We start from the raw sequence: 13,108 nt of genomic DNA, 5'->3' as shown, positions 1-13,108 counted from the left end.
CCGATGTCAGAAAAACCCCTTTGTTTTTTTTATTTTCTTTTGAAAACGCAATAGTAGTGTGGACGTAATTGAAGTTTTTTTGGAAAAATAGCCATTTTTCTGAAAAAAACCTGCAGTCTAGATGCACGCTGAGACAGAAAACAGCCTTACAATTGGTGGCAGCTGAGAATCTGAACGATGATGAATTTTAGTGTCTGTGTTTATATAAATTACCTGATTGGGAGGAGAGAGACTCCTCGGCAGTTGTGAACAGAGGAGCCACACAGCCAGCCAAACAATGGACTCTGTTAAGCAAGGGCCAACAGGGATTGAACCTTTGGAGCAAGGAGGAAGAGGAGAAAAAGCTTAATTTTGCGAAGGGAAGCCACAGATTTCCCCTAAAGCCAAAACTCCAATGGTATTGGGCCAAAGATGCGGCATGACAAACATTTGTAAATGTACACTTTCAATGGAATTGTTCTTACTGTACGTGTTACTTTTGTAACTGATATGCTAATACCAAGAATGGTAAAAATGCGCATGAGCTTTTGGAAAAATCTATGAACATGTCGAGTGATAAGGACACACTTCATATTTAAAAAACCTTGTGATAGTGTACTTTACAGTTGGTGCCTGTAACTAGTCTTGGAACTTCTCATAGGAGAAAAGACATTCCAGATCTATTGTGCTGTATGGGAAGGGGAAACTGAGGCACAGTACCATACTGCTTGCATGGCTAAATCCCAAGATTCCTACACTATGGAGAACAGGAATATTCCACTTAACTTCAAGTTAATGTAATTCCAAAACCTTTGCTAGAGCTTGTAGAGAGACATTAACTTTCTTTAGTTCTTTGCAAGATCACATAAAACATGCAGGAAGACAGATCCAATCCACTAATGGTCTAACCAAGTATTACCTTGAGTTTGCAAAAGGGCTCAATTATATTGTTGCTTCCATCATGACCATTAAATACTACAGCCTGTTTTAGGCAAACATGGTTTTCATAAACCATTCCAGTTATATGCTGATAACTTAATGCTGGATTAGAACCTGTCAGAGTGAACAAAAAAAGTGAAAAGGCCTCAGTATGCAGTCAGTGATGCTGGTATCATCCCTTCCTGCAGTCATTTTCATTGGGGGTGTGACCTTATTGGATTGCGATATGAACACATGGATCATTATTGCAACCACTATTATGTGTTTGCACTACATCTTGTACAAAGTGGGCCAAGTGAGGTGTCTGTAAAAAGCTTGTGATTTGCTGGTTGTTTATGCCACTCATATGCATGCAGCATTTTTGTTTGAAGTTAAGTATTTGTTCTGTACTCGTATGTCAATTTTTTTTTCTGGGAGATATCAACAGGAGGCCTGGGCAGCCTATTCTGAAAGGACTCCTAGTCAAGTGACTAGAGAGGTACTTGACTGACACTGGGCCTTGGGTGGTGCCAATCTGCATCTCATCAGCTTTGCTGTGAATGTTCAGACCAGCATGGGAGTGATGGCTGCTAACCATAACAGCCTGAGTCATGCATAGATAGTGACTTGTTCATGTCCATTTTGTAGCTGCATTTTTCCACAGGAAAACAATGAGAGTCCCTTCACATGGACGAGGTATATAAAAGAGCAGCTGGAAATCCCTGCATTTTGTGTTCACTCCTCCTCACCTCTGGAGGATCTTTGCTATCAACTGAAGCTTGAAAAGAAAAAAATAACTGGTGATCCATCCCAGCTGTGGATGTACTCCAGAGACTCAATTTATGGTGACAGATTATTCCACCTCTGCTACAAGCCTGCACGAAGAACTCTGCAACTGGTGTATGTCATTTGATTCTGCTAACAATTTTAGTTTGCACTCTTTCTTTCTATAAACATACCCTGAGATTTTAGACTCTAAAGGACTGGCACAAGCATGCTTTTGGGGTAAGAGCTGAGTGATAAATTGACCTGAGCCTGCGGTGGTCCTTAGGCATCAGAAGAACCTTTTCATGTGGTAAGACTGGTTTTATAACCTCTCGTGGGTGGGAGGAGCAGTACTGGTGATGACACAGGAAAAGTGGAGTGTCTAAGGAAATTGTTTGTATGGCTTCCTGTTGGCCACTGTGGTTAAACAGAACTGCTATTTGTGACCGGTTTGTCTCATAGTGGAATATCCCTATTTTGGGCTGTAAGTAGCCCTGTCTCAAAACAATTTGCCCAGAATTGATACTCTCAGGTGTGCTCCCTAGAAACCTCTCTATTACAACCCCAGCTAAATCCATCTTACTCTGTATAAAAGTTTTTTACACAGTCTGGGGGAATAGAATACAAAGGAAACTGAACCCAGGAGTCTGGATTGCCAGACTTCCCCCCCCCCCCTCCACACACACTAAATCCCCATTCTCCTCCCAGAGCTGAGGAGAAAACCCAGGAGTCCTGGTGCACAGGCCCCAGGCTGTAACCCACCAGACCTCACTCCTCTCCCAGAGCCAGCCAAGGACAGGACCCAGGAGTCCGGAGCCTCCAGCTACTCCCATCCCCCTGCGAGAGGGGTACATGCTGGGCACCCATGGGGGGGAGGCCAGCTTTTCCCAGTGCCTGGGTCTGGCACTTACCTACACAGAGGTACGAGCAGAGGCAGAGGGGGTCTATCCTGTGCTGGGAGTGTAGATGCTCTCCTAGGACGTGGGAGCTTCCAGGTCACTGCCCAGAGGAAAGAGATAATATTTGAAAAGAAAGGAACAGGGCTGGGGCTAGGGAGGGGGCGGGGACTCAGGAATATTACACAAGGAGGGAGCAAAGTGAAATAGGACTCAGTGCTGATGACTTCTAATTGTCAGACACATGCCTACAGCTACGAGGAGACAGATGAAAATCAAACAAAAAAGACCAACCACACGTAGCCTGAACCTACCCCTCGCTCCACTTCCCACCGATAATCAGCTAATCATTTTCCACCCCCTGCCCTTTCTGAATTCAAACATCCCTCTAACTTCAGTTGTTGGGAAAACACTGTGAACACACACACATGTACAACTGGACAGAGAAAATTGGACAGACATACACCCATACTCCAAGACAGAAAGACACACACAGCTACATTGCACTAGACAAATACACAATTAGACATAACTGCAGTGACACACACACAGGCTGTGTCTACACTGGCATGATTTTGTGCAAAAGTGGCTGCCTGTCTACATTGGCCGTGAGTATTTGCACAAGAACACTGACATTGTAATGTACAAGATCAGTGCTTCTTACGCAAATACTCTGATGCTCCAGCTCAGGGATAAGCCCTCTTGCACAAGTGTTCTTGCGCAAGAGGCCAGTGTAGACAGGCAATGTTAATTTCTTGTGCAAGAAAGCCCGATGGCTAAAATGGTCATCGGAGCTTTCTTCCACAAGAGAGCGTTCACACTGGCACAGATGCTTTTGCACAAAAGCATATGCCTGTGTGGAGGCTGTATTGCGCAAATAAATGGAAAAACTTTTCCATTTAAAGTACTAGTGCAAAAGCGCACCAGTGTAGACGCAGCCACACAGCTAAATAGACACAAACAACACCGAGACCGATACACAATATTGAAATACACAAATCACACACACAGGACAAGACTGTCACCCAAATACACACACAGACAGCCAGACATGGACAGTCATACTCAAAGGGTCCATTTACACACACGTATTCAAAAAACACACTGAGAAACCCTCTCACACCACCCAGCAGTGAAACAACCCCACACTTTTCTTACACCCAAGGGAGACCACTGCACAAACGCCACCCTCCCAGCAGTTCCTGCAGGAGCTAAGCCCTGTGGGCCGGTGCTCCCTTTGCCTGTGAGAGCTGCATGGCTTGAGCAGGGCAGAGGGCTCCCAGCGCAGGGGCGCTGTGCCCCAGCCCAGTGGCAGCGATATTGGGGGCAGTTCACAGGAGGGAAGCAGGGCTCTGCTAGGCCAGGGCCAGGATGGGGGAAACTCAGGGAACGGGGGGTTTCAACAGCAAACTGGGTTCACTTCTTGTAGGCTGCATTGTGGTGGCACAGCTAGCCAGCCCCTTCGCCCCCCACCAGTGGCTGTAGCTCAGCACCAGGCAGGGAATCCCTGTATAAACAGATGCTGTCCCACACCCTAGAGGCAGTTGCATCTCAGCACTAGGCAAGGGACCCCTGTATAAACCACACCTGAGCCCCACCCCAGAGGCAGTCACATCTCAGTGCTGAGCTAGTTACCCTGTATAAACAGCCCCCACCTGCCCCCCTCCAGAGACAGCTGGCGCCCAGACACTCTGACCCCAGAGGAAACAGATAGGAGAGTTGGTCAGTTCAGAAGAATGGGGAACTAGAGCTGCTGCTAATTTCTCCCATTCTTATCTACAGGGCCGGCCTTGTGGTTGGGCCCGGGGAAGGGAGGAGAGATGTGGCTGTGCCCAGCTGGGGGCTCCTCTGGGCAGAAGGGAGGAACTCAGGTGTTCAGCCAGCCCAGGGCTCCCCTGGCTAAGGGGAGGGGGGCACTCAGGCTGTTTCCACAGGAAGGGAGTGAATGTGGGGCTCTGGCCACAGGGGGAAGGAGTCTCAGGGCTCCGGTTGGGGGGGCACAGAAGGGGCAGAGCCTAGGGCTAGTCTCCCCAAAAAGGGGCTCCACCCACCGTCCATGGTCTTGTCTCTTTTGCACTGAGTGATTCCTCTGTGTTCAGGCTCCAGTGGGTTTCTCCTGCCTGAAGGTTAAATGGCTGCTGGAGGCAGGTGTCTCTGGGTGACTCTCTCCTTTTACAGGGCACATACAAAGTCCTGGTTCTCTGAACAGCAACAATCAAACAGCAGGAGACAGTTTTGTTGCTCACACTCCCACCCATTTCCAGCCAGCTCTCTCTGCAAAACCCCTCTTGCCGCCTTCTCAGGACCATGCTTTTCGCGTGACTAGGGCTAACGTTTCCTTAACGACTTTCTTTTGCTTACACAGTACACCCAGAAAAGACTCTCACCCCCACCCTCGATACACATGCTGCTCAGTTTCCGACTGGCCTTGCATGGCCTGCACTTTGCAGTACCTCTCTGCTGAGTGTCCCAGCAGAACCGGTGTTACCAGCTTTGCCTGTTACTTTGGAGTGTGCTTCTCTATTAGGGTCACTCTTCTGAAGGGGGTCAGGTTGTTCTATCAGTGCGCTGTGTCACTTGTGTTCTCATACAGAATCCGACTTCCCCTTGGTGCCAGGTCCCTCCCTATGGAGCTCTCCTGCAGCATCCAGGTTCCCCAGGACGGGGTTGTTCCCACCCTAGAATCACACCCCCCCCTACTCACACCCACTGCCAGAGACTCCATGCTCTGCTAAAATCTATCTTTCTCTCTCAAATATTCTTACATACCAGTGTGTTTTCTTTCCTTTATAGCCTCTTTCAGACTGCTAAACTTGCAACTGCTGCCTGTGCTTCAAGACAACTGGAAGAGTTAAATTATCTTGGCTCATGTGACTACTTTATTATTTTTATTTTGTTGCAACAAGTGTCTATTTTGCACCCTTTTTAAACAAAAGTAGGTGTGGTACCAAACTACTGTACTATCATTGTTGCAGTATAATATTAACACAGATTTTTTTTTGCAAAGTTAAAAAAGGTCTCAGTTATAAATATTTGTACATATATTTCTGCCTCAACATGTAATGCAATTGCAAACAAAAATAATTCTTCAAGAGAAATGTAAAACAAACAAACAAAAAACCTAGATTATGTTAACTAACTTAAACTGTTTAAGGTTTCATCCCACAGACTAGGGATGTTAAATTTAGATTAATCGGCTAATCAAATAGTTAATTCAATTTGCATATTCGATTAGTCAATAAGAGCGCCTCCACCTTTGAAGTGTCCTCCACCCAGGGCTATTCCTACACGTCAAAGGTGAAAACACTGCTGGAAACACGAGGTCAGTGGCGGACGCAAGCCAGTGCTCCCTGCAGCATTTCAGAGTGGCAGTACTGCATGAAGCCTGAGGTCATTCCCCAGCTGACCCCAGGCTCCATGCGGCACTGCTGCTTTGAAGCACCCCCTCCTCTTTCCACACCCTTCCCCTCCTGCCTTTTTCTGATTGAGGCAGCAAAGGGGAGAGAATTGACTAGTCGAGTAGTCATTCACATCGCTACCACAGACCAGAAACACCAGACGATATCACAACACAAAACACACCAGAAAATAACAGTATACGGTGAAGAAATGTCCAAGAATCAAGACAAGAAAAATGAAGTGTTTTATAAACAAGAGATTGTTCACCTTGATCTACCATCTATGAGCAATTTGTTAGAAATTACTGTTAGTTAACTTAAACATGGCTATATGTAAAATCGACTGTGTGATTGCTATAGCACTCTATTACTGCTGTATTGTATTATTGCTGTACACCATGTATAATGTGCGTTACATTGCTAAACTGTTTAACCAACACATAGGTAAAAATCACCAAACAAATGGCAGCAAGCAACATGAAAGCAAGAAAAGAACAAACTGGTAAACAAAAAGTAATAAATTGCATAGAACTCAAATTGAGTAAACAAATACCCTGTTAATGCCAGTGACATTGTCCCTTAACCAGGCACATGTCATTCAAAATAATCTCGTTCAGTGTCTCATTACCAGTGCTAAATCCTAACACAGCAACAATTGATCGCTGTCCATTCAAGCATGCTTTCTATTTTTCTTAATTTAAATTTTCAGTTACTGAAAATCACAGATGGAATCAAACCCTAATATTAAAATCAATGTTTTCATTGCAGTAAGTCAAATTATAATTGTTCAAACACAAATTATTAGCATCACAGGTCAAAATATACAAACACAAGAGCCTTAAATCAAGCTCTAATACACTCTCAAGCAGAAATTTTGATTATTACGGATGGAAATATTTTGCCACCAGTTTCTATGTGTACAATGAACTCAGCTTTTACCAATTAAATCCAGTCCTTCCAAGCACAGTTATAAAGCTTTAACTTTTTGAATCTCAACCTCTACTGCCATTAAATAATTGCCTGATCATCACATATCGCGTGGCCCCTGAAACATACAAATTCCCACAACCGTGATCATTGAAATTGATAAAAAATGGGGGGGAAATGCTTAAAACTTATAATTTTCCACATCACAATTTAAATCAATAGAACTCAACAAAAAAAAGCCTATGAACTAACTTGTGTCTTCCTTCAAAATTATAGGAAGGTAACTATCCGGCCAAGTCTAATCTGAGTATTGATTAGCTTGAGTTGGCACCAGGACATGATTGGCTGGTGGGAGGGTAGGCAGTGATCAGTCTTTCTGTATCTTGAAGGTGACAAATGCAAGAGGGTAGGGTGGAGCTGGAGCAGCCCAGCGGGAAGCAAAGCCAGGGGGAATGGGTGCATGGCGGGCTATTGTGCGGAGACATCAGAAGCAGGGGAGTTGCCATCAGTGGCACTCTGGGTCGGGCCAGCCCCCTCGTCCTCCAGAGTGTCCATCATCTCCTTGTACTGGCGCTTGAAGAAACCACACTGGAAAGATACAGAGGGGAAAGATGATGAGAGCCAGATGGACACAGGCTCAGAGCAGGAGTGGGAGAGACAGGCTGTAAGAAGCTCCAAAGGAAAGAGACCTGCCCCTCCCCCACCATCTCGAGAGCCACAGGCCTGGCTGGCAGGGTGATGGGCTGTGGAGGATGGGTGTGAGCCCTGCCCCCCTCACCTTGTAGAGGGCTGCAGTGATGAGAGCCAGCAGGACCAGGCCTCCCACGCTGCTGCCCACAATGATGGGCAGGTAGTTATAGACCACGAGCTGCTGCACCACCGTCTGCACCTGGGGGAGAAGCCGTGAGATGGGGACCCAGGACTCCTGCCACCATCCCCCCACCTCTGCTCTAAACCCCCAGACTCCACTTCCTGCCGGAGCAGGGACAGGAGACCTGGCTCCCAGCTCTAACCACTAGCCCATGCTCTCTCTGTCCCGGCATGGTCACTCTGGTACCTGGCGCTGGACAAATCCCTCCTTCTGGGTGTATTTCTTCTCCTCGTATTCAATCCGGGCCTCGCTCACCAGGGTCACTTTCTGCTGCTGAGTCTGGAACAGAGAAACTCCCTGTCCCTGACTGGAAATGACACCGACCTGCCCAGAGCATCATCCCAGGGGTCCCAGAGCAACTGACAGGCCGGTCTTACAGGAGCAATCCCTGGCCCAGCGCTGAGATGCAGCGCCTCTGGGGAGGACACCGGGGCTGTTCACAAGGGGGGGGGTCCCTCACCTGGCCAGGAGGCAGAGGCAGCTTTTGTACCTGCGAGACCCACTGGAAGCTGACGTTCCCTTTGATCATGAACTCCAGTGGCTGCTGCATTTTCAGGGAGGCGACTGTGCACCGGATCTTCTTACAGGTGGCCACAGAGCAGTCCTGGGGTGGAAGGATATCGCCAGGTGAGGCAGGGACATGCAGGGACTTGGCAAGGCCATGGGGGCCTGGGTCTGTCTATAGCAGGAGGCTTTCCCCCAACCCAACCCAGCCCACCACTTGCTGTATGTGTTAATGCAGGAAAAAGGGGCTGCTGGTACCACACTGGCCTGAACTCACCAGCAGGGGGCGCTCGTTCATCTGCTTCACAATGTCCTTCAAACCAGGTGTTCCCACCTCACTGATGCACTGAGCCAGCTGGGGCTGGGCCAGGAGAGAGACATGGAGTTAACAGGGTGGGAAGAAGACATGGGGCCTTTCCCCTGTTGGGCACCAGCTTCAATCCACCTCCAGAAAAGAGAACTGGCTGGTTTAGGTGGTGCAAACATGGAGCCCTTTCCTCCCCCCCGCCCTGCCCCGTCCCACCAGGGGCGCTGTGGGGGCAATGCAGGTGTCACGGGGCCCATCACACACACAAGCCCAGGGAGAGGCAGGTACCTTGGAGGGGACGACCTCAGAGGCGTCCCACACACGGACCCCGCTCAGCTCCACGGGGAACTGGAACGTGACCGACAGGGGGACGCTTCGCTGCCGCAGATTCTTCACCTGGAAGAAACAGACTCCCCATAGGAACTTCAGGGAGAGAACCCAGCAGCTCTGACCCCCAGACTCCGGCTCCACTCCTCAGACCCTGCTCACCTCCCAGAGCTGGGGAAGAGAACCCAGGAGTCCTGGCTCCCTGCCCACCCCACCCCTCTGTGCTCTAACCCACTAGATCCAGTTCAGGCAGTTCCACCCCCGCCCCCTCTTCTGAGCCCCCCCCTTGCTCCACCTCCCCCTCACACGCTGTGCGACCGGCCTCACCTCGTACCGATGTGTCACTGGCGCGCTTGTCTCTGCCGCGTTGGCGGAGAAGTTGATGTACTTGGTCGACTCCTCGAGGCTGGGGGAGGAACGAGGGAGACGGGAGTGTGATGGAGGGAGCTGGAGGGTGGCAGTGGGGTGTCATGCCCTACATGTGGCACTGTGCTGCAGAGAAAAGGGGCCCAGCACGGGGGGGATCTCCCATCTGCCTCTGTACTGACCTACCTGGTGAGGATGATGAAGATGCCGTACTTGACCGGCAGCTCCACCCGGTGAACCATGCGCTCGGTGACGGGGCCGCCATTGTCACTGGAGAGATGGGGAGGCAAAGGAGGACGGGCAACAGGTAAGAGGAGACCCGGTGGCCATGTGACCCCCCTGCCTTCCACTGTGCCCTCCCAGCCCTCTGGTCCCGCACAGCCCCTCACCTGCTGGCGCTGGCCGTGATCTGCAGCCTGTCCCCTAGATCGGCCTCAGAGGAGACATCAAATGTGGCGATGAAGACGGCCTGGGAAACACACAGGGGGTGAGAGAGTCGCAGGGCTCAGGGCCTGTGGAACTGCCAGAGACTGCGGGGGAGGGGCTGGCACGGAGGTTAGGGGCAAGGGGCTGTGGTATGAATAAATGGGCCCAGACAGTGTGTCTAGACTACAGGGTTTTTTCGAAAAAAGTGGCCTTTTTTTGAAAAATCTTTACCTGTGTCTAGACTGCTGCCACATTCTTTCGAAAGTAAATAGAAAAAACACAGCAGTTTTTTCGACTGCAGAAAACCTCATTTTACGAGGAATAACACTTTTTTTTTAAAGTGCTCTTTCGAAAAAAGATGGTATGTAATGCAAACTGTGCTTTTTCAAAAGAGAGCAGCCAGACTGCCTGGGTGCTCTCTTTCAAAAAAGCGATTTGCTTTTTCGAAAGCACTGGGTGTAGTCTAGATGCTCTTTTTCGAAAGAGGACTACAGTCTAGACATAGTCAGAGAGGCAAAGGTACTACCATGGCCGGGGCCCTGCCCAACATCAAACAACCTTAACCCAGTCAGGGATCTCGAGACCCCAGCTGGCTTCATGCCATGGCAATGCCCCATTAACTGTCCTTTTAAGGACCCCAACAGGGAAGGACACAGCCCCTCCCCTCACTATCATCTCCTCCAGTGGGGCCTCGTTCCCAGCGGCCCAATCCAGCCCTTGTTTCCCAGCCCTGACACGGCCTGACCCAGCCTGGAGTGAGTTCAGGGCTCTGTTTGCACACCCCTCACCACAGCCTGGACTGCCCCAGTGATCTGCCCCTTTCTGCTCACAGCTGGGTTCACACCTGGGGCATTCCCAGGCGAGGGCCCGTCCCTACCTCGGCTCCGCTCCAGAAGATGGGGGGGTTGATGTGGCAGGTGCTGTTCCTCTGAGTCTGCTCCTCCGAGCTCACTGCCGAGCTGCACTTAATGGCCATGGTGGTCCTGTTAGACTGAGCACAGAGACCAGCCAGTGAGAGACAGGGCCCAGAGCGCCCCCTGCTGGGCCACCTGCCTGCTCCCTGCTGCACAGCACCCCCTGCTGAGCCCCTTGCTTGCTCCTGACAGCACTGCACCCTCTACTGAGCTCCTCATCCACTGCCTTTAAGACAGTGCTCCCTGCTGAGCCCTTGTCCACTCCCTACAGCATGCCCCATGCCAAGCGTGCATCGTGGTACCTGTAGCAGCAGGACCCGGCGGTAGGACAGCGCGGCCGGGTAGAAGAACCGCACTGTGGTGCTGTAGGAATTCTCCCCGCGGTTCTGGATGGAAACGGTGATGTTGAATTCAGGCATCACCCCCACCACCAGGGTGCTCAAACTAAGGGACAGAGAAAGTGGTGAGTTTCCTCAGGGCAATGCCCTGACTGACCTGTGAACTTCATCTATCAGTGTCCAGCTGGGGACCCCAGCACTCTTAGCTTCCCACAGCAGTGCCCAGCTGGGATTTCTTCTGCTGTGAGTATCCCATAACAGTGCCTAGCTGAGGAACCCAGTGCTGTGAGCTTCCCAAAAGCAGTGCCCCCCACCTAGGATCCATCAACACTGGAAATCTGGCAAGATTTCCAGCTGGATGTTGAAGATCCAAGGTGTGATCAAGCCAGATGGGTTCGCCCATGGCAGGTGTTTTTTGGGGTAGGCTTAGGTAACTTACCCAGAGAAATTGAAGGAGATTTCTAGCTGGTCATCACAGCGGCCATCTGTGCCACAATCCTTCTGAAAAGGGAGCTGGGGAGAGACACAGGCGTGCATTGGTCAGGATGCGCATGGACAGGGCTCCAGCACCTCCTGCAAGAATGACACTTCAGGGACTAAGGGACCTTCCAGTTACCCCAACACCTCTCAGTCTGCTGCACAGGAGACAGCTAATCAGCTTGTTCCCTGCCACCAAACCATGCACACACATACACACACACTTTTCTCCTCCTCCTTCTACCTCCTGGCTCTGACCAGCAGCAGAATCACAATTCTAAAGGTGCCAGTGCCGGCAGACTTCCTGGCTCATAGAGGGGATGGAAAACAGGGTGTAATATGACTGGATTATAATATGAACATACAGATCATGGTTGCAACCACTATTATATGTTTGCACCTGATATTGTACAAAGTGGGCCAAGTAAGAAGTCTATGAAAAGCTGATGGTTCACTGATTGTGTTTATGCTATTTGTATGCATGTATTGCTTTTGTATTTGAAGTTATCTGTATTAGCTCTGTACTTGTATTTCAAATGTTTGCTTCTGAGAGATATCAACAGGTGGCTTGGTCAGCCTATTGTGAGAAGACTATTAGTCAAGTGAACAGAAGTATTTCACTGACAATGCACCTTAAGTGGTGCCAATCCACACCTTTTCTGTGAATGTTCAGACCAGTAAGTGATGAATCATGCCTGGACAGGTGACTTGCTCATGCGACCAACTCTATCTAGGGACATACTTTCACACAGTGAGAACAATGGGAGTCCCTCCACATGTCTAAGGGTATAAAAAGGGCCCTTGGGGACTCTTCTTTTGTCTTCAATCCAGCTCATCATCTCGGGAGCATCTTTGCTACAAACTCACGCTTGAAAGGAGTGATGACTCCAAACAGAGGATGTACTCCAGAGATTTGATTTAAAATAGCAGATTATTCCACCTCTGCTACAAGCTTGCACCAAGAACTTGCAATTGGTGTATGTTTTTCATTCCTTTAACAATTTTAACTTTATATCTTTTTTATGAATAAGCCCTTAGATTTTAGATTCTAAAGAATTGGCTAGCTGCATGCCTTTTTGAGTAAGATCTGAGTTACAAATTAACCTGGAAATATGGCTGATCCTTTGGCCTCAGAAGAACCTAGATGGATTTGGTGAGATTGATTTTCATAACCTCTCATCTGTATAAGGAGTGCTGCCTGTGGGGCACAAGAGAACTGGAGTATCTGAAGGGCATTCCTTGTTTGACTTTTTGCTAGACAATGTGGCAAACAGAAGTGCTCTTTGTGACTGATTTGGTGCTTTATAGTAGAGTATCCCCAGTCTTGGGCTTTAAGTAGCCCCATCTCTAAGCAATTTGCCATGATTTGATAAGAACATAAGAATGGCCAGACTGGGTCAAACCAATGGTCCATCTAGCCCGGTATCGTGTCTGCCGACAGTGGCCAATACCAGATGCCCCAGAGAAAGGGAACAGAACAGGTAATCCTCACGTGATCCTTCTCCACGTCTAGACTGAGGTTTCAATTTTGAAATAGTGCTTTTTTCAAAAGAGCGCCATTACGTGATTATGCAAATGAAGTGTGGGATATTTAAATCCCGGCTTCATTTGCCCTTTCAAAGTGCTTCATTTACATCCCTCTACCAACAGAGGGATGTAGTCTATACACAGCCTTAGGCAAACTCTCCCCTTGGT

The 13,108-nt window shown here is 49.1% G+C and overlaps 1 protein-coding gene across 13 annotated transcripts in view; it reads right to left on the bottom strand.

The window, feature by feature from the left end:
* Positions 1-13,108, bottom strand: part of LOC102462624 (integrin alpha-D) — a 71,152-nt gene that overhangs the window by 13,711 nt on the left and 44,333 nt on the right. For 7 of the 13 annotated variants that reach the window (XM_089778889.1, XM_089778891.1, XM_089778888.1 and 4 more), the window contains 10 exons: positions 11,376-11,449; positions 10,901-11,042; positions 10,562-10,675; positions 9,648-9,727; positions 9,445-9,528; positions 9,220-9,298; positions 8,854-8,961; positions 8,536-8,619; positions 8,215-8,358; positions 7,941-8,033 (listed from right to left, as the gene is read on the bottom strand). In XM_089778889.1, coding sequence (XP_089635015.1) covers positions 7,941-8,033; positions 8,215-8,358; positions 8,536-8,619; positions 8,854-8,961; positions 9,220-9,298; positions 9,445-9,528; positions 9,648-9,727; positions 10,562-10,675; positions 10,901-11,042; positions 11,376-11,449 — 1,002 coding nt within the window. Of the gene's footprint in view, positions 1-6,183; positions 7,472-7,661; positions 7,773-7,940; positions 8,034-8,214; positions 8,359-8,535; positions 8,620-8,853; positions 8,962-9,219; positions 9,299-9,444; positions 9,529-9,647; positions 9,728-10,561; positions 10,676-10,900; positions 11,043-11,375; positions 11,450-13,108 lie in introns of those variants that run through there. The other 6 variants (XM_089778898.1, XM_089778897.1, XM_089778896.1 and 3 more) reach the window with 5 other exon arrangements.

This window comes from Pelodiscus sinensis, chromosome 5 (genome assembly GCF_052426305.1).
Source record: "Pelodiscus sinensis isolate ZL-2025 chromosome 5, ASM5242630v1, whole genome shotgun sequence".
Taxonomy (NCBI): Eukaryota; Metazoa; Chordata; order Testudines; family Trionychidae; genus Pelodiscus; species Pelodiscus sinensis.
The sequence above is the reverse complement of the archived record's forward strand: the minus strand, read 5'-3'. Positions and strand labels throughout refer to the sequence as shown.